The sequence below is a fragment of the Mastomys coucha genome, unplaced genomic scaffold (assembly GCF_008632895.1).
Source record: "Mastomys coucha isolate ucsf_1 unplaced genomic scaffold, UCSF_Mcou_1 pScaffold11, whole genome shotgun sequence".
Lineage (NCBI taxonomy): Eukaryota > Metazoa > Chordata > Mammalia > Rodentia > Muridae > Mastomys > Mastomys coucha.
Window position 1 is genome coordinate 24362159 of NW_022196893.1, and position 25044 is coordinate 24387202.

At 42.4% G+C, this 25044-nt stretch overlaps 1 protein-coding gene across 9 annotated transcripts in view; it reads left to right on the plus strand.

Annotated features, from left to right (window-relative positions):
- The window catches only part of Pphln1 (periphilin 1), a 93952-nt gene that overhangs the window by 31627 nt on the left and 37281 nt on the right, over positions 1-25044 (plus strand). For 5 of the 9 annotated variants that reach the window (XM_031353393.1, XM_031353411.1, XM_031353421.1 and 2 more), the window contains 2 exons: positions 11839-12050; positions 22935-22991. In XM_031353393.1, coding sequence (XP_031209253.1) covers positions 11839-12050; positions 22935-22991 — 269 coding nt within the window. The remainder of the gene's footprint in view (positions 1-11838; positions 12051-22934; positions 22992-25044) is intronic. The other 4 variants (XM_031353400.1, XM_031353430.1, XM_031353444.1 and 1 more) reach the window with 1 other exon arrangement.

Consider the following 25044-nt stretch of genomic DNA (forward strand, 5'->3'; position numbering starts at 1 on the left):
TTGAGGCAGGGTTTCTCTATGTAGCCCTGGCTGTCTTGGAACTCACTCTGTAGACCAGGCTGGCCTCAAACTTAGAGATCTGCCTGCCTCTGCCTCTCAAGTGCTGGGACTAAAGGCATGCGCCACCACTGCCCGGCACTTTTTTCATTTTTATTAACAGTTCCTGTTTTAATTTTTACTGTTCTTTCTGCCCTTTTGTGTGTATGTATGTATGGACTTTTACATAATGAGATAATGAAATAAAATCAGGTATGAGTTGAGTGTGAGCTGTAATCCCAGAGTTTAGGAGGTGCTAATAGGGATGGTGAATTCAAGACTCTGCCGGCCTTAGACCATATCCTTTCAAAAAATGATTTTTAGTTGTTAAGTGTGTGTGTGTGTGTGTGTGTGTGTGTGTGTGTACGTGCGTGCGCGTGCATTTGTTCATGCTTGTGCAGTGGTCTTAGAGGCTAGCAGATGATACCGGACCCTCCTGAAGTTGCAAATACAGATTGTGAACTGCTTCTGAGCCTCCTGACATGGGAGTCAGCCACTGCATCCTCTCTCCAGCTGGAACCCTGTTTTGAAAGAAAAATGAGATGGATAACCTAACGGGCACTGCAGAAACTAATGGCTCGGCAGCTCAGAGCACATGCTGCTTTTGCAGAAGCCGTGGTTTTAGTTACCACCATGGCCTTTAATCACAGTTCTAGGAGCTTGCCTCGGTCTTGGCTTCGATGGCTTCAGGCACCACATAGTGCACATACAGGGGTATAAACACTCATATAAAATTCAAAGTATTTTTAAAAAAGAAGCTAATTTATAAATCACACATGAATTTTTAATCCCTATAGCCATGTTAGCATATTGATGTACATTCTGTATTTTTTATCTATATTCACAAATACTTAGAATTTTAAATTTTGATTGTAGATTCATGTTATATATACACCATGCCCTATATTTTTGAAAAATAGTTGTTTGTGAAAGGCCCTTAAAGATTTTTATGATTCATTGAGTTTGTTTAGTAGTGTTCAAGGAATAGTCCACCGTGTGCCTGCAATGCCGCATTCTCTAGGCACTTGTTTTACAGTGTCAAAGCACTTGCAGCAGAGCCCTAGGATGTAGTATCTTTTTGAAACATTAGTTTGGTTTCCCTGGTAAGTTGTCAGATGAAGAATTTGTGGACTAAAGGGAACAAGTCTTTTGAATTTTACAGATGTTAATATACTTTTTTTAAAAAAGCATTGAAGCGTATTTTCTTTCTCTCTTTCTTCCTTCCTTCCTTTCTTTCTTTCTTTCTTTCTTTCTTTCTTTCTTTCTTTCTTTCTTTCCTTCCTTCCTTCCTTCCTTCCTTCCTTCTTTCCTCCCTCCCTTCCTTTCTTTCTTCAAAAGATTTATTTATTTCATCTATATGAGCATACTGTAGCTGTCTCCAGACATACCAGAAAAGGGCATCAGATCTCATTACAGATGGTTGTGAGCCACCATGTGGTTGCTGGAGTTGAACTCAGGACCTCAGGAGTCATGTGGCATGTCCTTGATCTGGGCTATACACTTTGCTGGGACAGTCTGAAGGCATGTGCTTTTTGAATTGCGTATCGGGTGATTGTTGATTGTACATGTTGATTGTTTTGCAGTTTTATTATATTGATTTTTGGTACTTGTTGAAGCTAAATTTGTAGACTTTAGTAACGTGAGTTAATTTTTCCCTTGGAAATCATTTAATGGCCTTTGAGGCTATGCTTTGAGTCCGTGCAACTGCTAGCCTTCCTCCTGCTTTCCCAAGCCTCCGAGACGTCAGTCTTTCTCAATGACTTGCTGAAGTTGTTGTTACAGACGTGTTTTCCTTCCTAAACATTCATGCTTTGAAGTTTATGTTACTTTAATTTTGTTTCTTTTGTTTGTTTGTTTTTTGCTTTGTTTTGAATTAGGGTCTCATGTAGTTCAGAATGATCTTCAGCTTACCCTATAATGGAGGGTGGCTTTTTTTTTTTTTTAAAGATTTATTTATTTATTATATCTAAGTACACTGTAGCTATTTTCAGACACTCCAGAAGAGGGCATCAGATCTCATTACAGATGGTTGTGAGCCACCATGTGGTTGCTGGGATTTGAACTCATGAGCTCTGAAAGAATAGTCCATGCTCTTAACCACTGAGCCATCTCTCCAGCCCCCTGGAGGGTGGCTTTTAATCTGATTTATTTTTATTTATTTATTTTACTGCCTGTATTTCTCTAATGTGGGGATTATGGGTATGTACAACTATACACCTAGTTCATGCTGTGCTCGGGATGGAATTTCAGAACAGTCTATGCTACCAGCTGAGATGCATTCCAAGCCTGGTGTCATAAAACCATGACCCCTCACATGATGCTGTTAAATCATGCTTTTAGGAGGTAGGCGTTTTTTATGCATGGTGGTGGTAGAGTTCTTGTAAATGGGACTGGGATCTATATCAAGAAGAATAGTGGAACTTATATCTCTCTTCTCCACATGAGGATATAACAAGGGAATAACCAACTACAAACCAAGGTGAAGGGCTTTGCTATCCATGAGACCTGCTGGTACCTTGATCTCAGGCTTTGTAGCTTCCAGAGCTCTGAGGGCTAGACATATGCTAGGTATGCATATATACAAAGGTGCCCGCTCTTTTACAATTCCATTTGTTTTATATTATGTTTACTTATATTGAGGACCATAAATTTGTGTCTGTCAGTGTAAAGAGGGCCCTGGCTTTGAGTTGTCAGAAGAGTCTCCTCTTTGTGTCTTGTGTTTAGACATATCTTACCAAGGTATTCAGAAGCCTTAGTGCTCACTCATTATTTGGATAGTTCTTATGGAAATATTTACAGTTACTAATCTTTCTCTTTGTTCATAGGTTAGGCTTGTGTACTACTTGATGTAAACTTGGTAGATTCTGCATTTCCAGAGTGCCTGGCGTCTACCCCGGGGCTGATGTACTGTGCCATGCATTTAGAATGGAGACCAGTGGGAACTGAGGCTGCCTTGCTAATACTAATACCCCTACTGACTGATGCTGAACCAAAGTCCTTGAGTTTGATCCAGAAATCTTGTATCTTCTACAAGCATCTAGGGAGTATTATTTATATCATTTATGAGCTGATTAAGACACAACTCCATCTCAGACCTAGCATGAGTATCAGTATCTGCTTTGTTTGTCGCATTCTTCATGCAGTTAATCTTGACACTGCAGATCTTACTTTCTAGAACCTTCTTTTTGTGATTTGTCATTATGGCTTCTACAGGGCCACCTTGCTTTCATGTTGTGCTTATAAACCTGCTACTAACCCCTGAGCTTTCCAATTTCCTACCTTTTCTAATTTTCTCTTTTGTGGCATTTGTACAGGCACCTTTAATGTAGAGCCAGCGTGCTTCATGCAGCAAAAGACAAGTGAGCGCAGCTCCAAACAAAGCCACTAAGGGAATCCACCCATCCTTAGCGCTTGCCTGCCTTCCTTCCTCTTTGATAGACATGGGCCATTCATTATCTCTATGTCAAGGCTGCCATCACCTGCCCCTTTGCTTTCTGTGCTTACAGTTCTGTTTCCCTTTGTTTAAAACACCCTTTAGATGAGATTCAGAATATTTTAGGTTATGCTTTTGCTTCTTATTAAAGGAACATCTTACGCTTTACCAAGTGTTACTGATTCAGACAACAAGTTGATTTTTGACAGTCACTTCCTGTACTTTATGGTTTTATAATAAACATTATGAGCTAGCAGATTTAAAGAATTATAAAATGAGGGAATAAGAGTTTAAGATGGTGGCATAAATGTAGTGGTTTTTCTGTGTTCATATGAATACTTTCCTTAAGTATTTATAGTATAGTGTTTCATATTTACTGGTATTTTTGAACCTTATCTACAATACACCTTTTTTTTTGTTTTGTTTTGTTTTCATCTTAGTTGATGTTTGGTAGAGAATAATTATAAACCTCAATAGGGTCAGAATCCTAGCAGTGGTAGGAATAGTATCAGACTCGCTGATGTCCAATACAAATGAGAATTAAAGCGTGCAGGTTGTCAGTGCACTTGAGTTTGCCTGAGTGAAGGTGAACAGGATAGAGGTAGATTCATAGGTGAATAACCTGTTTAAAATACTGTAAGAGGAGTTGGGAAGCATTTTAAGCTGGAGAAACCTTGGCTAAAGAGACCTTTGGGAGGCCTTTTCTTTAGGTTGTCTGTGACCTGTTCATATGTCAAAGGTTGGAGGGAAGAAGAGAGGCCGAAAAGCCAATGTAGGAAAAGGAAAACTGATGAAGTGAAGTCAGCAAAGAACCAGGAGGAACACTGCTTGGAGGGAAGTAAATAAGGGAGAGAGATGGAGACCAAGCGTGCACCTAGGAAACAAGGGTGGAGGCAGCTTATTCCTTACAGCTGCTCTTTCTCTTTGTCCTTACGAAGCTGAGATGACTTCTTGGACAGCAAAGTGTTTGGATTAGATTGGGGTCATGAGGGGGAAGGGTAAGATATGCACTGGTTACTGAGGTAGTTTGAGCTCCCAAAGACAAAGATGCTACTGACTGGGATTAGGAGCTGTTGGGCCTTGACCAGGTACTGTGGTAGACTAGCCTGTAGGCATGTGGGACCTCTAGGTACAGCAGTCCAGCTCTGCTAGGAAGGCAGATTTGTGGGATTCATTCAGTGTGTATGAAGGCCTGGGTTCAACATCCAGTGCTGTGAAAGATGGAAAGGAGCCTCTGACGCATCACCAGGTTCATTGTGTGTTATCTGCAACTATTACTCTTACACATTAGGAAGGTCTCAGCCCAAGTTTATTGGGCGTGCCAGAGGCGGGGTCAGGTCCATGGCTTGAGAGAGTCTTGCTAGTTCTTCCCATGCTTTGTCCTCCGTCCTGTGTGGTCCTCTCTGCCTTCACTGCCTTGGGCCTTTAGTGTTTCTCATGCAGCTAGATGCTGTCCTCAATCCATCAGTGCACTTTGTCATAGTAAAAAGCATCAATTCATTCAAAAATTTGTGTAACCTGAGACTTCATTATAAACATGTTGGTTATATTACGTATTTTTCTGTATAGTGTGTGTGTGTGTGTGTGTGTGTGTGTTTGTTTGTTTGTTTTGAGACAGGATCTCACTGTGTAGCCCTGGCTGCTCTCGTGGCACTATCTAGACCAGGCTGGCCTCAAGCTCATAGAGATCCACCTGCTTCTGCCTTCTGAGTGCTAGCATGGGATTATAGGCGTGAGCCAGCACACCCACCTTATTTATATATTTTCAAAGCCCTAGTTACTCTGTTGAAGTCTTTGAGTTCTTAGGAAGCTAATGCAGGGGATCTTGGTGTCTAACCCCTTTTCTTTCCTTTGCTGGGTGATCCTTAGCTGTGGATGGAAGACAGACTACTGAAAGCGGATGCTGTAGAGTTCTATAAACCCAGAGCCCCTGCCTGCACTGTGTTTTCCCACTAACACTGATGTCTTCAGAGTAGTCAGCCATGATTGAAAGTAAGCTGGATCTTTCCATTGCCTTGCTTAAACTCTGTAGCAGTAAACTGCTAGGAGACCCAGGCCCTCCCTCACCAGGTTCACTGGTCCTAAACACACAATGTATAGTACCTTTTTTATTTTTAAATACCTTTAAAAAGCAATTTTTAAACTTTCAATATGCTTGTGATGAGTGGGATATGCACATGAGTGCAGGTCAGGTACCTGTGGAGGCCAGAGGCTTTGCATCTTCTTGGAGCTGGAGTAATGGCAATGAGCTTCCTGATAGAGGACCACACTCAGCCCATAGCTTACCCTGCCTGCCTGCCTTTGCTATCCACAACACCCAAACACAGGGGCCGCATTTGCCTTTTCACTTTCCACACCTGGTTCATAACTGCATGGCAGCACTTTTCTCAGCTCATATGCTTCCTGAATGATTTGGGAGGCACATTCTGAATAGTTCTTATTCCTCATTGCTTGCCATTTCAAGCCACTGCTGTCCTTGAACTTGCCCATGTAGACAACCCCACCCTCAACTCTGACACGTTTCTAGGGCTTGACCCTTCTTCTTTGATGATTAGAATTTCTGGTTCCCTCTTTGCTGCTCACTCTATCTACCCAGCTCTGGCAGTTCTTATTTGCTTGCTTGAGCTGTTGCTTCCAGAAGGGCATGGTCAGACCCAAGAATCTTTGGGAGTTGTTATACTGTTAATCCTGAGCTATTGTGGACAATTGGAATACACATTAGTAAGGTCTCAGCCCTTCTCAAAGAAGTTTTGTGAGCAGAGGAGTCTCCAGGGACGCTTTCTTGAAGTTCAGGATTTAGAAGTTAGAAGGCCTGGAGGTTCTGCTGTGGCTAGGGAAGGAATGTCCTTAGTTTTGCATCTCTGTTGGCACTCATAGGTGATGCATAATTACAGGGGTCTGGGGCCAGTTCCCACTGGCTCTTCCCCAAGCTCTTCCCCGCACTTTTTCTTGGCCTCCTCTGTAGTCACTTGCTGGGATGGGGCCTTCTGATGGGGTTCCCTACGACTTTGTGTTGAAGTTCCAGAGTTTTCCTTTCCTTAGGGCTTCCTCCCCTCACAGTCTTTCTTTTCTGTTCATTTCCTCTTTGCTCCTGTTGAGCATTTGCTCCCTTTCCTGTCAGGCAGATTCCTGTGTGTTGGATTTTCAGTTCCCATTCTGCACTAAGATGGCTTTTTTGCTCACCGTCCACAGCAGATAGGCACTCCTATCAAAACAATATCAATTCCAGGTCTAGCACAAGTTTCTGTCTCAACCGGAAACCGCCTGACACTGAGTGCAGGTGTTTGATTTCTAATAATCTGTTTTCCCAGTGTTAGTAGACTGGCCCAGTCACGTGACATCTAGATCCTAAGTGGGGATGTCTTCTGGTTTAAAACTTCTAAGTTTCAAAGGAACTTAGGTCCCTAAGTCTCTTATACTTTCTGTTTGCTTTTTTTTAAAAATATTCATTTATTATTATAAATAAATATACTATAGCTGTCTTTAGACACACCAGAACAGGGCATCAGATCCCATTATAGATGGTTGTGAGCCACCATGCGGTTGTGGCAATTGAACTCAGGACCTCTGGAAGAGCAGTCAGTGCTCTTAACTGCTGAGCCTTCTCTCCAGCCCTAGGTTTTCAATTAGCAATAATTGTGCCTTGGATAAACCTCATTGGCTATGGTGCTGCCAGTGTGTCCGCCTTTGCTTTTTAGTTTTTCTTTTGATAACTTTTCCACACAATACCCTTTGACCTCGTCTGTGTGTTGTAAAGCTGATGTGGCTTCTTTGCACTGAACCTGGGCTTATTAAAACACCCGAGATTTGACTTATTCAACTAGAAGGAAGTATTCCATAACTGAAAAGCATCTAACCTTGAGTTTTTAAGGTTTAAAATGAAAACAGAGTATAAAATACCTCAGATTTTCAAGTCTCGACTATGTGTTGATAAAATAGACATAGTGGGTTAAGTTAAAAATTGATACAATTAATTCACTTGTCTGTTTATTTTTATAGACAGGGTCTCACTGTGTGACCCTGAGTAGCTTCATTTAGATATGGTTGTTATATAGGTGACTCACTCACTTCCTACCACAGGCTGACACAACTCTCAGTTGTGCTAAAATGTCTAGATCAGTGTTTGGGTTTATTATTGTTGATAAATATACACACATATGGTCAGGATGGTTTCAAACTTACTAAGTAGCTAAGGATAATGTTGAACTTTTTAAAAAAAGTGTAAATTTAGCTGAGCAGTGGTGGTGCACTCTTTTAATCCCAGTACTTAGGAGGCAGAGGCAGGTGAATTTCTGAGTTTGAGGCTAGCCTGGTCTACAGAGTGAGTTTTATGACAACCTGGACTTCACAGGAAAACTGTCTCAAGGGGAAAGAATTTTATTCATTTTTGTAAGTGTATAAACATGGGTGGGCTCCTGTTGCAGTGTGCATGCTGGGGTCAGAGGACGAATTGTAAGAGGTGGTTCTCTGCACCATGTTCCTGGGGATTGAACTCTGTCAGGCAGATAGATGCCTTTACCCATCCCAATTCTCCTGCCTCTACCTTCAGAGAGCTGCAGTTCCACATGTGTGCTGCAGGGCTCAGCTTTATGTGTGCTCTGGATGGAATCCAGGACTTCACGCAAACACCCTACCAACTCAGAGCTCCACATCAGCTTAAACAGAAAAAATTAAAACAAAAAGAAAAATCTTAGTGAGGTCTTAGAACTCTTAGTCCCAAATGGGAGGTCTCCATCAAATCCCTTCCCTCTGGTCTCAAGGAGCTATGTGGAAGAGGATACAGAAGGTTCTTAAGAGCCAATGGGGATGGAAGACACCAAGGAAAACAGGTCTCCTAGATACAGCAGGACTGACGCACATAAAAACTCACAGAGATGGTAGCAGCATGCACCAGGGCCTACACAGGTCTAAGCCAGATGGGGTCCTAGTTCTCAGAGGAAAATAGGTACATGTCCCCATCCCTAACCCTAAATATTTCTCTAGTTAATAACTTCTTCCAAAGGAAACATTAGTTTTCTCCAAGAGGTCTTAACCTGGGAAACAACACACATGTAAGGGCATGCCCACACCCAGCCAGGAGATGGCCAGCACAAAGTGAACTCATGGTATTTTTGGAGGTTCTTTGTCTTATGTTGCTTTGGGCATTTTCCTTTTCTTTTTTAATCTTACATATCTTTTGGTTATATGGTTCCCTAGTTTGTTTTTATGGGCTGTCTGTCTGTCTGTATGTGTGTGTCTCAGCATCTGTGTGCTTCTTGTGATTTCTCTGTGGCTCTTTTCCTGTTTGTTTTGTCTTATTCTGGTTTGTTTGTTTTCTTTTTATTTTATCTTATTATTCTTATTAATGTTTTAGATGCTTGTTTGTATTCTGTAATGAGAGGGGGGGGGTGTGTGGAGTGGGTGGGTGGGGACCTGAGAGGAATTGGGAGAGGGAAAACTATAACCAGAATATAGTACATGAAAATAATGAGGCCACGAGGATGAAGCCAATGAACAGTACTCCTTCCTGGTCAGCTTCAGTCCTTGCCTTGAGTTCCTGCCTTGATTTCTCTCAGTGATGGGGTGTGATCATGATATAGAAGCCCAATACGTTACCCTAACCTCACCACCTTAAAAAAAAAAATCAATCCTTACTAGTACATATAATCTAATAATATTAAGTTCTAGAACCAGCTCCCTGGGACATGTCCTACTAATCCCCTGTCACAGATCCTTAGTAAATGCTAAACTTCCCTAAAGCCACAGTGCCCATTGGGAGGCCACACCCCATGGTGGCTGAGCATAGGCACTTTGCCAAAGGGTACTTGGGGACTTGTTTGTTGTGACTTTTGCCCCAGATGGTAGGTAGCAGGGAGGCAGGCTTGAGGTGGCTGAGAAGCAATCTCACCACATTTTGAGCTATGCGCTTACTCCCTCTGGTGGTGTGATTAGGAAACAAACTTAGTGGCTCATCTTTTCAAAGAAGGAGGTAGGTGGTAATTTTAGCTCTGATTTTGATCCTATTGCTTCTCTTTCCACCAAACAATCAGTAAAGATCCTTTAATCTTAGCTGACTAAGCTCTACTTTTCTGCCTCTTCTCATTCTTCAGTAGCAAGCCTCTCTGCGTGGTAGTTTCTAGCCCTGTCTGCTGAGCCTTCTGCTGCTTTTGTCCCTTATTTTCATACTCACATGCTTAAATCCTGCTCTTTGTACCCAGTCAGAAAGAGAGCACCAAGAGTCTCTCCTAAGCTAAGATGGCTGTCTTTGCTTGTTTACCTAGATCGTGCATACACATTTCACAGTAACGTGCTCCCACACAGGTGTGGACCATCCCGTTTCTCAGACAGTCCTAATTTCACTGACATCATGCTAGAATTCTGAGAATCAGCATCCCGTGTCTTTTATGCTTGGGTAAACAAACAGTTGTCATTCCATCTAAGCTACCCTTGTTTCTTCCCTTTCTCATCCCTACAGTTCTTCCTGACTACATCCACATTTGTTGTGTGTATTAGTGTAGTGTTGGGTTTTCTTCCTGTCCTCAGAGTCCAGAGCTAGCAGAGACCCTGTATCACCCCTGTGGCATCCACTTCTCCCTTGAGACTGTAATATAGTTCTTAAGACCTGTTGAGTATGTATATAGCCACTGATTGATGAATGAATTTTAGGCGATTTTTACTTTTTCCTAGGGAAGCATAATTGTTTCTGTAGGACAGTGTATTTAGGAGATTGACTAGCTAGTGCTCAATTGAACTAAGACAACCAGCTGCTTGTATAATTCGGACTAATAATCCATTTAAAATTGTTTCCAGAAAAAGCTTTGGGTTTGGTCTCCAGCACAAGGAAAAGGAGGAAAAATAGAAGATAAAGATAAAAATAAAAACCAATGCCCTTTTCTTACATCAGAACATGTCTGTATAGGGTTCAGTGTCTTGGTAGGTGTGGTGGTGCACACCTGTAAAGCCAGCAGCTGGGAGGTTGAAATCTGAAATCTGCTATGAATTTGAGGCCAGACTTAGATACATTATAGCCTGGGCTAAGAGTAAGACCCCGCGATCAGATCATAACAACAAAATAAGCACACAAAGGCTAGAGAGATGGCTCAGAGGTTCAGGCTGCTACTCTAGAGGGCTTGAGTACAATTCTCAGCAACCACATGGTGGCTCAGGACCATCTACAATGAGATCTGGTGCCCTCCTTTGGTTTGCAGGCATACATGCAGGCAGAACACTGTATGCATAATAAATAAAAAAAAAAAATCTTAAAAAGCAGACAGAAAAGAAAAAATGGGTAACTTAAATTTAATATGGAAAGTATGCTTAATTTAAACTTCTTTGAGCCTTCTCTTTATAGAGGTTTGTTTTAATTTTCTTTCTTTTTCTATTATAGAGGATTATATCCTAATTCACTTACCAAGTTTGATTTACTTGGATGTTTCTCCTGTATAAGGTTTTTCTTCTCTTCCTCCCTACCTCTTGTGTTTCTCTTTTTTCAATGTTAGCATGAAACCCAGTATCAGGCATGCAAAGTGATCCTACAGACTGAGCTGTGTCCTCAGCCCTGACTAATTTTAAGATTTATTTATTTTTGTGGTTACTTACGGCTTTGAATTGATACTGCTTAATAAGGTTGTTAAATTTATAAAAATATCACAGTGATTTATAAAGGTTGTGGGATCAGTAACGGTCTGCCCTGAGGGCACCAGGCTGGAGAGGAAGGTGTAGTCTGAGGGCACCAGGCTGGAGAGGAAGGTGTAGTAGCTAGGCAGCAATGGCATCAATGATTGAGTTAGATGGATTTCTTTAGTTTGGCCTTGGTGTCTTGGTTATTTCAGGATTTTAAGGTATCCTTAGCTATTCTCTATCAGTGCCCCGCCTCCCCATTGACCATGAAAACAAACTGATCAGCTCCTAACTTTGAAGATAAATTTATGTATAGGTGGGGTATCTCCAGGGGTGCCTGAGGTGAGGAGTTTCCAGATTATGTTTTAAAACATCTACATAAACTTTATGGGGTAAACATCTGTGGTATGAACTCTTAAATGTGGCAGAGTAGGAAACCTTGTGAGCACCATGTGATTGGATGCGGGTTTCAGACTTAGGAGCTTTTCGATGAAGGATGCCCATTACATACCATATTTAGAAGAGAATGACTGGCATGAGCTGTTTTTCTTGGAAATTTTTGCACTCCCTAGGTGTTTCTGAGAGCAGAAGAGACGGTCACATTTTGGAATACAGTAGTAGCCTTGCACGTAATCTCCTGGCTGTGAAGAATGGTTCATTTTAAATCTTTTTTATTCCATTTCATGTTAACTAGGTAATCTGGTCTCTTGCGTTTGTGTACACTTCTGGATAGAGAATACAATTAACTAAACTTTCTTTTTCCTTCAAAGGGACATGAGAGATGGCTTTAGAAGAAAAAGCTTCTACTCTTCCCATTATTCAAGAGATCGGTCTCCCCATAAAAGGGACGCTCCTTTCTTCAGAGAGTCACCTGTAGGCCGGAAGGACTCCCCTCACAGCAGATCCGGATCCAGTGTGAGCAGTAGAAGCTACTCTCCCGAGCGCAGCAGGACACACTCCTCCCATCAGTCTCAGCACAGAAGTACGTCTGGCTTTCTTGTTTCCTCCTGGGAGTGTGTCTCCAGAGAGTGCCCTGACAGGCACGGTTTCCTTCTGTAATTCAAACACTCAGAAACTGGGCAGAAGAGTATAGCAAGTGATGCCCATAGCATTCCTCAGTTCTTTGTGTGAACTCAGAGTCTGTGTGACAATTCATGTGGCGTTCATTGGTGCGTAAAAGAGAGATCCTTGGCATCAAGTCTAAAAGTCAGTCTGTCTCCATCCTTTCTAGCAGTCCAAATAAGAACTTTAAGTGAAAAGTCTTTGTTCCTGTTTCCACTCAGGGTCTTCTTACAGTGTCTTATAGTTGTTGTTGGATTCTTGTGTTCAGCAAATATCTATATAAGTCTTCTGTTATTTACAAAGCATTAAAACTTCACAGAGCACATCTGTTTGCATACAGATGTGTGAATGGTGACTGAAGAGGTAGGAATAGCACTGAAGGCTCCAGGGATAAAAGTACTTTGTGTGCTAAGTTTGGTCTTTAGAATTTGTAGAAAAGCAAGACACATGGAGGCTCTACTCCTAGCACTCCTAGACAGATGGGAAGCTTGTAGATCAGCTAACCTACTGTATACAATGGCGAGCATTAAGAGAGACACATCTCACAAGGCAAAAAGTCAGGGCCAACACTAAAGGTTGTCCTCTGGATTCCATGTGTGTGCCATGATGTATCCATGTCTGTGCTCCTACATGTGAGTATGCACATACACATACACAAAGAACAAGTGTTTTGTTTTTTTTTTTGTTTTTGTTTTTTTTAAATTTATTTATTGGGTATGGCTGTATTGTCTGCTCCTATGTCTGTGCACAGACATACTACTTGTATGTTTGTGACTGCCCAGTGCCCTAGAAGGCCAGAAGGGGGCACTGGATTCCTTAGAATTAGAGTTATAAATGCTTGTGAGCCACAGTGTGTTGGTGGGAATTGAACTGGAGTCCTCTAGAAGAGCAGCAAGTGCTCCTAACCACTGAGCCTTCTGCCTAGCCTATGTTGTGATGTTTGGGTATCCTTGGCCCAGGGAGAGGAACGTAGGAGCTGCAGCCTTGTTGGAGGGCTTTGAGACATTGCTCCTATCCTTGTGGAAGCCAGTTTTCCTGTTTGCCTTTGGAGCTAGATGAAGAAATCTCAGTTCCTCTAGAGCCATGTCTGCCTCAGCGCTGCCATGCTTCCTGCCATGATGATGACAGGCTGAATCTCAGAACCTGTGAGCCAGCCCCCATTAAATGTTGTCCGTTACAAGAGTTGCCTTGGTCATGGTTTCTCTTTACGGCAGTGGAAACCGTATGTCCTTTGAAGAACTGAAACGGACAGCAATGGACATGTGATTGTGGGGTGCATTGAATCACTTGTCTTTTACCTCTGACCCCCAACTCAGGCACTCACTCACTTCCCATCCCCAAAAAGCTTTCAAGACAGTAGACAGCCTCTAACTCTACTCAAAGCTAGTGTGAATAGAGAGAGGTTAAAGAAGCCACACATCTTTCAACCTCTCCACCCTGTGCAGAAATGTGTAGCTTAAATGTAGTTGTCTTAACAGTTGGGTAAAAAAGAAAAATAACTGACAGCTGATAATGAAGTCTTAATAAAACATAAAACAGTAGTGAAGGGAGGTTCTTACTCGGTAACGCCTAGTGAAGTCGTTAAAAGATAATATAGCAGGGTGTTGAGCCCAACTTTCTGTTTGTCTTCTGAAACAGAAATTATTATTTTTTGTTTTGTTTTGTTTTGAGGCATGATTTAACTACTACCCGAGGCTGTCCTGGAACTCATTGTGTCTCTCAGGATGGTTTTGAGCTCCCAGTTGTACTCCTGCCTCAGCCTCCTGAGTGGAGGCTGGAGCTGGCTTAGAGCAGAGTTTTCAGGGGCATCATTTTCCTTCTGTCTGCACTTTAGTCAGGATCCCCAGGACACTAGAGCAGGAATTTGTAAAGCCTCATGCTTGTTTGCTTGCTCTTTGAAATGGAATTAGCTTTTTTAGTAAACATAAAATGTTCCTTCAAGGGCTCTTTCACTCATTACTTTGACTCTTTAAGGAAGGCTGTACATGGTTTTATATTCCTTTCTGTTCCAGAGCACTCATAAGACCAACTTGTAAAAAAACAACAAATAAAACCCCACCCAATGCAAGTAACAGGTTTGCTTTAATCTGAAAGCATGTGCTAAGAGCCCTCCATTACTAGGGGCTTTGGCTAATTTGATTAACAGTGTGTTAAAATGTACCTCATAATTGAAATCCTGATATGATTTAAAATATTTCTATAAATGTAAATACTAGGTGAAAATAGCAATTTTGTTATTCCTTGAGCCCTTATTCTTTTAATTCTTCAACTTCACCCCTACTCCAGCTAGGGGCGGAACAAGAATTTCAAATATAATAGCTTCATTACTGGGCTAAGTTTCTAGCCCTTGTGTGTGCGCGCGTGCGCGCATATGTTAGGGACAAGAGGACTTCCTTGGATGTCGTCTTCAGGAGTACTGCCCACTGGGGTCTCTTGTTAGCTGGAGTTTACTACTTTAAAGAGTAGAGCAGTGAGCAGAGACTGGGGCTCTGCCTGTCTCTGCCTCCTCAACATTAAGATTTCAAGCATGTGTCACATGCCTGATTATTCTGTTCATCTGTCAAAGTACATCTATTGATTTAATTTTTCTGTGGGAGTAGGGGTATCTACACATCTTGGCATATGTGTGGAGGTCAGAAAACTCCATTTATCAAGTAGATCGTGCCTTCACTCACTGAGCAGTCTCCCTGACTGCATGCCTAGGTTTTCCACTCGGGTCTGGCTGTCATATTCAGGTCCTTGTGCTTATGAGGTAAGCACTTCACTGCTGGAGCCATCTTTCCCCAGACGTCATTGCTTTCCTTAGTGCTAGTGTGTCTTTTATCTGCCTTTGTGTGTGTGTGCATGTCAGAGTACCACTTGGGGAAAATCAACGTGAACCCTGTGTAATTGAACGCAGACTGTCACGCACGATTGGCAAGGTTTGTAATTACAAGCCACTGAATGGTTTTTGCTCCTGTTTTGTTTGTTTATTTTGGGAGTGATCTCATGTAGCTCAAGTTGGCTTCAAACTTGCTGAACTGTCTGGGGACTCCTAGCCTACTAGAACTGCTTTCTGAGTACTTGGGCTGTAGGTGTGCGCCACTGTGCCCGGGTGCTCAGACCGACTTCACTACTTTGAAGTTTTATCTCCGACCCCTCATGGCACTGACCTGAACACAGCTGTGAGCACATTGGTTTTAGTACTTTTAGTTGCCCAAACTTAAGCTAGCCACGTAGGGCGATCTGGGTTACTTCATTTGTTTAACATTAAAAGTGACACCAGAACCATCAAGTTCAGTCTCCACACTCATTCTTCATGGTCCTTATATTTTTTAAATCAGTTTATATTAACTATACAAAATGTTTTATTTATTTATATAATGTACTTTGATCATATTGTCTTCTGCCCCACTGTCTCCCATCTGGTGATCCCCTTGGTCTTCCCAAATAGTATCCCTTTTCCCTTCGTACACTGCAATCACAGTTCACAGATAGGAGAGTCTGGTTATCTCATTCATTAAAATCTTGTAATTATTTCACAGAATTCCTAGTCATCTGTGTGGTCCCTTCCCTTGCACTGTTAAGAGAAACTCAGTGCAGTCTCAGTGCTGTGGAGGTGGTATCTGTCATGTCTGTGCTTGTTAAGTTCTGCACTCTGTACAGTGGTCTGCACTGCATAACCCGGAACTTCCTCATCTATAACGATGCCTTCTGGTTTGGGTTTTCTGTAATATCCTTTAAAGTGGATGTCTCTGGCTACATTTATTCTTCTCCTAGCAGGAAATCCTATCTCAAGAAGAAAGTATTGTTTGGAGAATTATTATATTAGATGTATCCTTAGCTATTACTTGCAAGGAGTCACTAACGACAAACTCTTGCAGGACTTAATATTTCTTTGAAGCATTTAAGTTGTGTCTATAACTTTGTTTCACTTCAGTGCCAAACACTTTATAGCTAGTATATGGATCTAGTGGAAATGCTTGTTGGCTTCCAATGGCATCAATTTCAGTTTCAAGTTGAATATGTCTTTAGAATGGTAATGAATTTAATAATACACCTTACCTACCAAAGTTCCTAGTTAGAAACAGTACCGTATGCTTTGGACTGCTGGTTGTCATGATCAGCATGGCATCCAGTGTTTCATGTAGCATGTCATATGACTTAGCTTCATTTCTGTGATAAAATATCCTGATAACACGCAGCTTAGGGGAGAGGGGCTTATTTCAGCTCACAGCTGGAGGTTTTAGTTCATCTTTCAGGGAAGTCAAGGTGCCAGGGTCTGGAAGTGGCCAGTCAGGTTATCCCCACATCAAGAGGTAGCCATCAGGTGTGAGCCTTGTGCACAGCTTTCTTCCTCTACTGTTGCACAGTGCAGGGTCCTGCCTAGGAGTTGTACAAACCTTAGTGATCAGTACTTTTCATATTAATAAACATATCTAATTAGGTTTGGCTCCCCTCACAGACAAGACAAGACATACATGATCTAGAGGATCCCTCATTGAGCCTGTCTGTTATCAGGTGAATTGTAGATTATGTCAAGTAGATGATTAAAATTAACCCTCTCAGCCCTGGAAAAGAATGGTTTCTTTTGAATGCATATGGCTACTCTACCATCATGACATTAGAATACGTTAAGTTGAACAGTTGTAAATCAGTGCATATTTGAAATTACTTTTTTCTTCCTCATTTGTGCTTTTTATTGGCAATAAATGTTTTTTAGTAGTTTTATTTACTACTGGAGAATTGTATGCATGTATGCAGTGTTTTGATAAATCCATACCAAACTCTTTATCCTCTGTCCTCTACATCCTTCTCTTCCTTACTTCTTCCCCCAACTTCATGGTCCCTTTTTTTTTTTTTTTTTTTTTTTTAACCTGAGTTTGTAGATTCTCGCCACTATGTGCATGGGTGTAGGGTCAGCCACTGCATTGTGAGCAGCTCTCGTGGATTTCTTTCCCAGTAGCCATCAACTGCTAATAGCTCCTCAGTCGGGGACGGGACCTTTTGAGACCGTCCCCATCCATGCTGGGGTTTTGGCTGGCCTGGTCTTGTGCAGGTCTTGTGCATGCAGTCACAGCACTGTTGTGTTTGTGTGTTAGGGCTGTGTTATGTCTGGAAAACTGTGTTTCACAGCAGTCTCCAGAGCCTCTGGCTCTCAAAAGTCCCCTCTTCCACAGTGGCGATCCTTGGGCTTGGGAGGAAAGGATCTGGTGCAGTTGTCAACACTCAACAGTCTCCTACTCTGCACTTCGACCAGCTGTGTGTGAGTGTCCGTATTAATTAATAGCTACTACAGACAGAAACTTCTGAGGAAGGGTGAGAGCTGTCTTAATCTGTAGGTATTGAAAGGGAAATTGTGAAACTTGACATGATCACGCGCTATAGACCTGCCCAGACTGTAGCCTAACCTGACTTTGAACGTATAATCCTTATGCTTTAGCCTCATGAGTGTTAGTGATCACAGGCATATGTCACCATGCCAGGTACATCACTCGTTGAATCATAAGTATATAGATATGACTTTGAACTCTTCCATTAATTTCAGAATTTCCCTTCCCTGATTTATTTCTTGCATCCCAATATAAAGATCGGTTTGTTTATTAAAAGGCAGGATTGTCTGGAGCTTGTATTTTTACCTGTTCTAAAAGAGAGGATGACTCTTGACTGAATTTGATGCAGTGGCTAAGTAGCTGATAACAGTGAGTATATGAGACAGATTGAAGATGCTTGTGTTCCACAAACAGGAGAAAAAGATGGGGCCAGAAAGAGAGAGCCAAAGGCAATAGGCCCAAATTGTACCCAGAGGCCCACATGCGGAAGGCGTGGTCCTCAGCCTAGAGCTGGGGAAGTGGTGGGGCCTGTTTGGAAGAAGTTAGCTGTTGGGCTGTGAGCCACAAAAGGTACTACAAGTACAGCGGCCTCTGCCTGATGTCCCTACTGAGGTAAGTCTAGGCCTCGCCTATCCCCTGTGTCTGCCATGAGTGTCATAGGACCAGAGATTGCAGTAGCTGGGCCCAGTTATTGCAGAGTGAGAACTCATGAATTTTGAGCCAAAACTAAGCCTTTCTTCCTTATATTTTGTTTATCTTGGGTATTTTTTCTCACAGTGGTAAAAGTTGAACAGCACAGATAAAAATCAAATGTCAAAATACTAAGATTTTGTTTATGAGTCATTAAAATGTATCATAGGAGGAAGAGTGAGCCCTTTGGTTTTTAAGAAACAGTTTATTATTTACGTGTATGGGTATTTTGTCTGCATGTAGGTCTATCCACTACATGCCTGTGGTGCTCTCAGGCCTGAAGACATCCCTGGGACTAGAGTTACAGATGGCTGTGCGCACGGAGCCAGTACTCACCCACTGAGTCAACTCTCTAGTCTGAGACCTTTAGTCTTAATTCGAGAGGGTTATTGAAAACTGTGGGGTGAAGAATGTATGCTCAGTGGCATTCTTACCCTTATGAAGTATATTATAAAACGTAACCCAAACTTAGTAACTTGATGTGATCTACAATCGCTTACTAGACCAAACCAGGTTAACTGAGAGGGGACGACCTGCCCACTATGGATGGCGCATTACCTGTGTTCAGGTTCCTGACTGACAGAGAGCAAACTGAGCACCGTCTTTCACTGCTCTTTGCTCCCTGACGATAAATGTGATGTGAGTGGCTACCTTGAGCTCCTGCCCTAACGTGATGGATTGCACCATGTGGTACTGTGAGTCAAAAGAAATACTTTGTCATTCCTCCCCAACCCTCACAAAAAAAGAAAAGTAAAATGAGGAAAAAGTGGTATAAAGGCTGGGGAGATGGTTTAGTTTATAAAGTGCTTGCCTTGCAGTTATGAGGGCTATATATTGTGATTCTCAGAAATCACATTTTAGAAGGCCTGAGTATGGAGGTCCAGCAATCAAAAGCCCCTTTGTACTACCCTAATTAACGTATCCAATCAAAATTAAACACCTCATTGTAGCATGGGGTTCCTCTTACAGACGTCATTTGCCTGTGGCCATGTCTTTCTCCTCTCTCTCCAGAGCTAGCCTTTTATCCCTCCAGGGCAAATACATCTATATTTCCCCCACCCCCAACAAATAAATCTCCTTTGTGTTGAGAACGTGGTCTTGCTGTGTCCTGTGCCAACTCTACTCCTTTTCACATCTGTTCAGATCTTGTATACAAATGCTGGCAGCATGAAGTCACTTGTGATGGAAGTATTCACTCAACCAATATCAGCAAATATGACAAATCACTTTTTAAAAAACGACAGGGTTGTACCATGTAATTCTGGCTGGTCTTAAAGTCACAAAGATCTGCAAGGTCTGCCTCCAGAGGGTTAGGGTTAAAGGTGTGTGCCGCCATGGGTAGCCAGATCTAAAGGTCTGCCTCCAGAGGGTTAGGATTAAAGGTGTGTGCCACCATGGGTAGCCAGATCTAAATAAAAAAAATTAAATTCTGAACAATTAGTTTACTGATGCACTACTGGGGGTTTATTTGACAATTCTAAGTTCAAAGTTTAGAGACACACCAGTAACTGACATAGTTAGCTACAATTCTCATCCATGTTGCCTTAAATTCACTTAGATTACTAAAATCTAAGAGGAATAAAACCAGTCTGAACTGCAGAAATCCTGATGGTATTTCTTTTAGAGCTCTAACAGGCCGGATGTGGACAGCATCAGACCACTTTCTGTCTTCTACAGAATTGAGCCAAGAGCTTAGATTGTTATTAGATCTTTTAACATTAACGTAATTTGTCTGCTGACATTGTTTTTGTAAAGGCAGGATAACTTCCTTTTCCCACCACAGATTTAAAATATCTCCGTTGTTAGATTTGCTTGTGTCTTCTGAAGTGAATGAGTCAGGACTAAGCTTATGTCCTCCTGTTCTCACAGAGCCCAGTTTGAGTTATACTGGGGTGGAACTTCATTATGTCCACTAGTAACATGCATCTAAAAGTATATATAAATATAGCAGCAGATCATGACGCGGGCTGGTAGCTGGAGCAGCAGAGAAATTAACACCAGGATTGCTTGAATACATGGACTTTTTACATCATTAGTAAGAAACAGAAAGTAGTCTCAGAAATTAGACATTGAGAGAGTTCCAGTGATGGCAACAAACAAACAAAAAAGCCCAAATGTGAAGTCCTGAATTTAAAGAGGTATTGAGCCAGTTTGTGTTAGCTATTTTTTGAGAAATAGAATAGTTATGACTTGTCCTGTTTCTCTGTACCGGAGAAGCATTTTGAGTACATATGTGACAGAGACTAGAGTCCAGTAGGGAAGGGGCTGCCTGGCCAATGGAGAGGAAGGAGGAGGGGGGACAGGATTGTCAAGTGGAGAGATCTGGGAGGATGTGACCATAGCTGGGAGGTTAGGCAGGGGCTAGAGAGGCATTTGTGAGGTGCATGTGCCATCCCTCTGCAGGTGAGGGTCCTGTTACTGGCCATGAAAACTTAGATATAATGTATCTCAATCTTTTCCTAAATTATGAATTATGCAAAATAGGTCTAATTACAGGCTGCACTTAGCTTAATGTGGTATTAGAAGGCCAGTGTTGTAGCCCACAGGCTTTTTGGCCTCCCAGGAGATTACCCCTAAGGCCATTTTAAAAAAAAAAAAAAGAAAGAAGCATTTTTCAGTGTGAGAGCCACCATTTGCAAATACATCCCAGTAGAACACACTAGACCCTTTGAGGGATCTACAGAAGGGGGACCTTACTATGTGTCAGGGTTGACAGCCAGTCTCACTGTACCAAACCGAAGGTGCGCTTCCTTCTGCCAAAGGTTGAGAGTGAGGAAAGTCAGATTAAGAAAAATGTCGCTTCCTATCCTTGGAGACCTTAGCAGGCTAATCTGCTTGTTTTTGTTGCCTTCAAAGTATAGTCTTGACAGAATTTGTCAGTTGCAAACCAGAAGTAAGGCTTTTCACAGGGGACTGGAAGGACCTTGTTAGTTTACACCGTGATTAGTGAGGATTGTGGGTAGGTACAGTCCAGAAGCCTTGGGATCTTCTTAACTGGAGAGATGCTTCAGCTAGAGTTACTCAGTTGCTTTGGGCCACTTCCTCCTGCCACCACAGACATCCAATCAAGAGATGTTACGAGAGGCACGGGATGCTGTAAGGATTCTGCAGGGTGCACAGTGCCCAAGCGAAAGGGCATTTTATCAGGCCAGAGCTGTGAATCAGTGGCTGTGTTAGAATCAGTGGCTGTGTTAGAGGGAAAATAAGGCAAAAACATGTCTAGAAACAATAGGGTCTCTCTGTAGAGGTCAGGAAAAGCTGCTTGGCCTGGCCTTCTCCCACAGCTCAGGGTCTTACATGAGTAGAGAAGTTGGCAAGTGCAAGATCCTCTATAATACCTTTTCTTTTTGAGAAGGGCCATTTGGGGCAAGGCTCAGGAGTTATTAGGACTCTTCATAGACAGCAGTTTACTGGGTCAGGCACTAAGCATCGAGGGTCTTATTGTTAGAGAGTAAGGAATCTGCCTTTTATTTTGGGCCCTTTATTTTTGGTCTTTTTGTCCCTACAAGAAACTAACAAAATGTTTTGAGATTCTAAATATAGTATAATAAAGGGTTCAGCCAGGATGGTAGCTATGTAGAGAAAAATCAGTAAGTTTTAGATTCCATACTACTAGAGTATTGGTAAACTTGTTATTGAGACCAAGCCGGACAACTTTCCTGTTACCGTGTTATATTTCTAGTGGTGACTTAGCTTCCAGTGGACTGATTGAGCCTCCTTCCCACCTGATGTGGTCCTGTGCCACATGTCTAAACGGCAGCCGTATGGTTATTGTATGAACAAATGTCGGTGCTTAGCCACTCAATGGTTCTATGTCCTGATGCTAGCGTTAGCTGGCTTCCTCCCCATACCTCTTCCACTTGGCTGAAATTCATAGAAGAATTAAACTTTTTATTCCTATATTCTCTGATAGTTTCTAATTGAGAAATAAATTGACAGGAGACAGGTTAGCAGAGGAAAAGACCTACAATGTATTGTAGGTGTACACTTCGGAATATCATGTCAAGGGCCAGATAGTTGAACTTTATAGATTTTTTTTTTTTTTTTTTGAATGCAGGTTACTGGTTTCTAGTAGGGAGATGTTAAGCTGTGGGTGTTTGAACACTTGGGCACATGGAACAGAAAGCTTTTCTTAATACACATACAGTCTCAAGTAGGCTCTGAATAGGTGACAGCCCGTGAGTGTCTGGCTGGACTGTTAACCGCCAGTCTCTTTCTTGTGAGAAAATAGTTACTAGACACTTTTTAAAGGTACATTAAGGGGCTCATACAAAGTCTCTTTGATTCTGGTCTTTATTAATCTAGATACATTTAATCTGGTATACATTTCTTTGTTAAAAAGATGGTTTTTAGGAACCATTAGGTGTCTGTTTGTTTCTGAGGAGTCTGTGCAGTATGCAGAAGGTTCAGTTCTTTCCAGTTCTGCCTTGTTCTTGCTCAGGCAGCTCATCCTGAAGCGGGCTAGGAGGAGTTAGTATCACTCATCCTGAAGCGGGCTAGGAGGAGTTAGTATCACTCATCTTGACGTGGGCTAGGAGGAGTTAGTATCACTCATCCTAACGTGGGCTAGGAGGAGTTAGTATCACTCATCCTGAAGCGGGCTAGGAGGAATTAGTTTCACTCATCCTGAAGTGGGCTAGGAGGAGTTAGTTTCACTTATCCTAATGTGGGCTAGGAGGAGTTAGTATCACCAGCAAGTGCTCAGAGGGCCCTTTTCTCCTTGCTTGATCTTCTGGGATCTTCCCTTGCTCCCCTGGGCACAGAGCTGCTGGTGTTAATCCCTCCCTGCCACCTTTCCCTAGAGTCCTCGCGTGTCGGTGCTTCCTACAAACGACAGAATGAAGCAATTCGAGGAAGAGGTGAGTTTGGAAGTAGGTTCTGATCTAGAATTTTGAAGGGTGGGAGGTTTGACTTGAGAAGTTATTGAAATGGGGGAAGTATCTTATTGCTCTCAAGTCCACTGTCCGCAAGTTTGGATAGCAATACAGCTCTCCAAATACAGTAGTTGGTTGTCTGGGCCAGCCATTCCTGGTCAGGAGTAGCTGCCAGGGGTGGATAGAGCTGTAGAGCGAGGCCTTGGCCATGGGAGCTAGAGATTTCTACTTACTCTGTGGTTTTGGCTGTCTTCTGTGTTTATGTCTCTGTCTCTTGCTTTTTGCTTGTCCACTCATTTATGTAACAGGTATAAATGAGTGTGTGTGAGATTTGCCCTGAGCAGTCCTTTGCTTCTGCATACCAAGATTGGTTGATGTCTGCTTCTGTTACCCACTCTGCATCTGAAATTAGTAAATGTTCATGAGCTACACTTGATCATACCTGGCCCAGTTGCAGTAGTAATGTCCTGTTTAGAAGGCAATCTGAGACTCACAGTTGTTTGCCATCTTTTCTGCGTGTGTTGTTGCTGGGTTTTTGTTTGTTTGTTTTTCCTGTGTTCTAGCTGATGCATGCTAAAATTGAATATGTAACTGGCATCATGATTTTGCCCTGGCCTTCCTGGGACTCCTCATTCTTGTGACCTTGAAAACAGATGAGCCTCACAGAAGATACTGTGTACTATATTAGATTACAGTGAGGTTGATTACAGAACTGAAAGGAGCACACTTGCAGGGTGAGAATGGCTGCAGGGACCATTGCCCACTTACGTGTAAACAGTCTTTCTGGTACTCCTGAGGTCTCTGGGACAGATAGCTTTGCTCAGAAGTCTTAAGGATGTAGTTCTACACTGATTTTCAGACCTTCTGATTGGTCAGAGTGCCAGTCTCCATTGGGGTCAGTTATAAAACTCATCTACCAACCTTTGACCCATAATTAGTGTTTTCCAGCGTTAGTTCTTAGTTTGCTGTACTTAGGGGAGAGGTCATTTCTCAATGGCGTCCCTTCAAGCCTACTCATACAACGAGCTACCTAACGTGACTACACTTTTACTTAGCCTGCTTTGTGCTGCTTGGTCCATCACCTCAGCTTCTTCAAAGGACTGTTGCAGATGAGGGTAGAAGAAGACTTCGTAACCTAAGTGTAGGAAGGAAGTTACTTTTCTACCTGACTTCCAGTGCCGATTCAGGTCCTAAAGCTACCAAAAAGGTATGGTACTTGTTCCTCTGGGACAGGGTTCTCAACCTGAACCCTTTGATATATTTCCCCATGCTGTGATGATCCCAACCATGAAATTAGTTTTTTGTTACTTCATGACTGTAATTTGGCTACTGTTATGAATTATAACTGTGCCCCCAAAGGGGTCGTGACCTACAGGTTGAGAACTGCTCGCTGTTCAGGGTACTTTTTGGCAATAGGATAGACTTTACAATGTAGTATATAATTTGTTACATGAGTTGGGAATACAGTAAGAAATGACTGAATTATGCTCTTGACTATTGGAAGATGTCATGGTTGTATCAGTCTTTTTATTTTTGTAATTTATTTTTAGATCTCACTATTCAGCCTTGGCTGACCTGAAACTGATGGTACCAGGATTGTGGTACCACAAGAATCTAGATTCAAAAACCTGTTGGAACTTCAGAGTTGGAATACTAGAGCAGGAGGTTCTCACTCAGACTCAGCCTTAGTAAATCGGGATAATTCTGATCAGATTGATGGTGGGGCTGGCCCCACAGAAGACTCTCACCTTATTTCCAGCCTGCAGTAGTGCTACTCTAACCAAACACAATCAGAATGTCTTTACACACTCCCCAGGGCCAGGGTCCTGTGGCTGAGTGCCGCTGTGTAGAGGGGATTCCTGTCTTCAGGACCTTGGGAAGAGCTGCTGTTATAAACCACCCGGGTCTCTAGAGCCTGCTTAGCTGTAACACAGGAGTGTAAGGAGATCATCTCAAGCTGGCTTTGCTGCGCCCACAGGCGGCTCGGCTGTCTGCTTCTGCTCTTGCTTGTTCTCCTGGCCTTCCTCCCTTCCCCCAG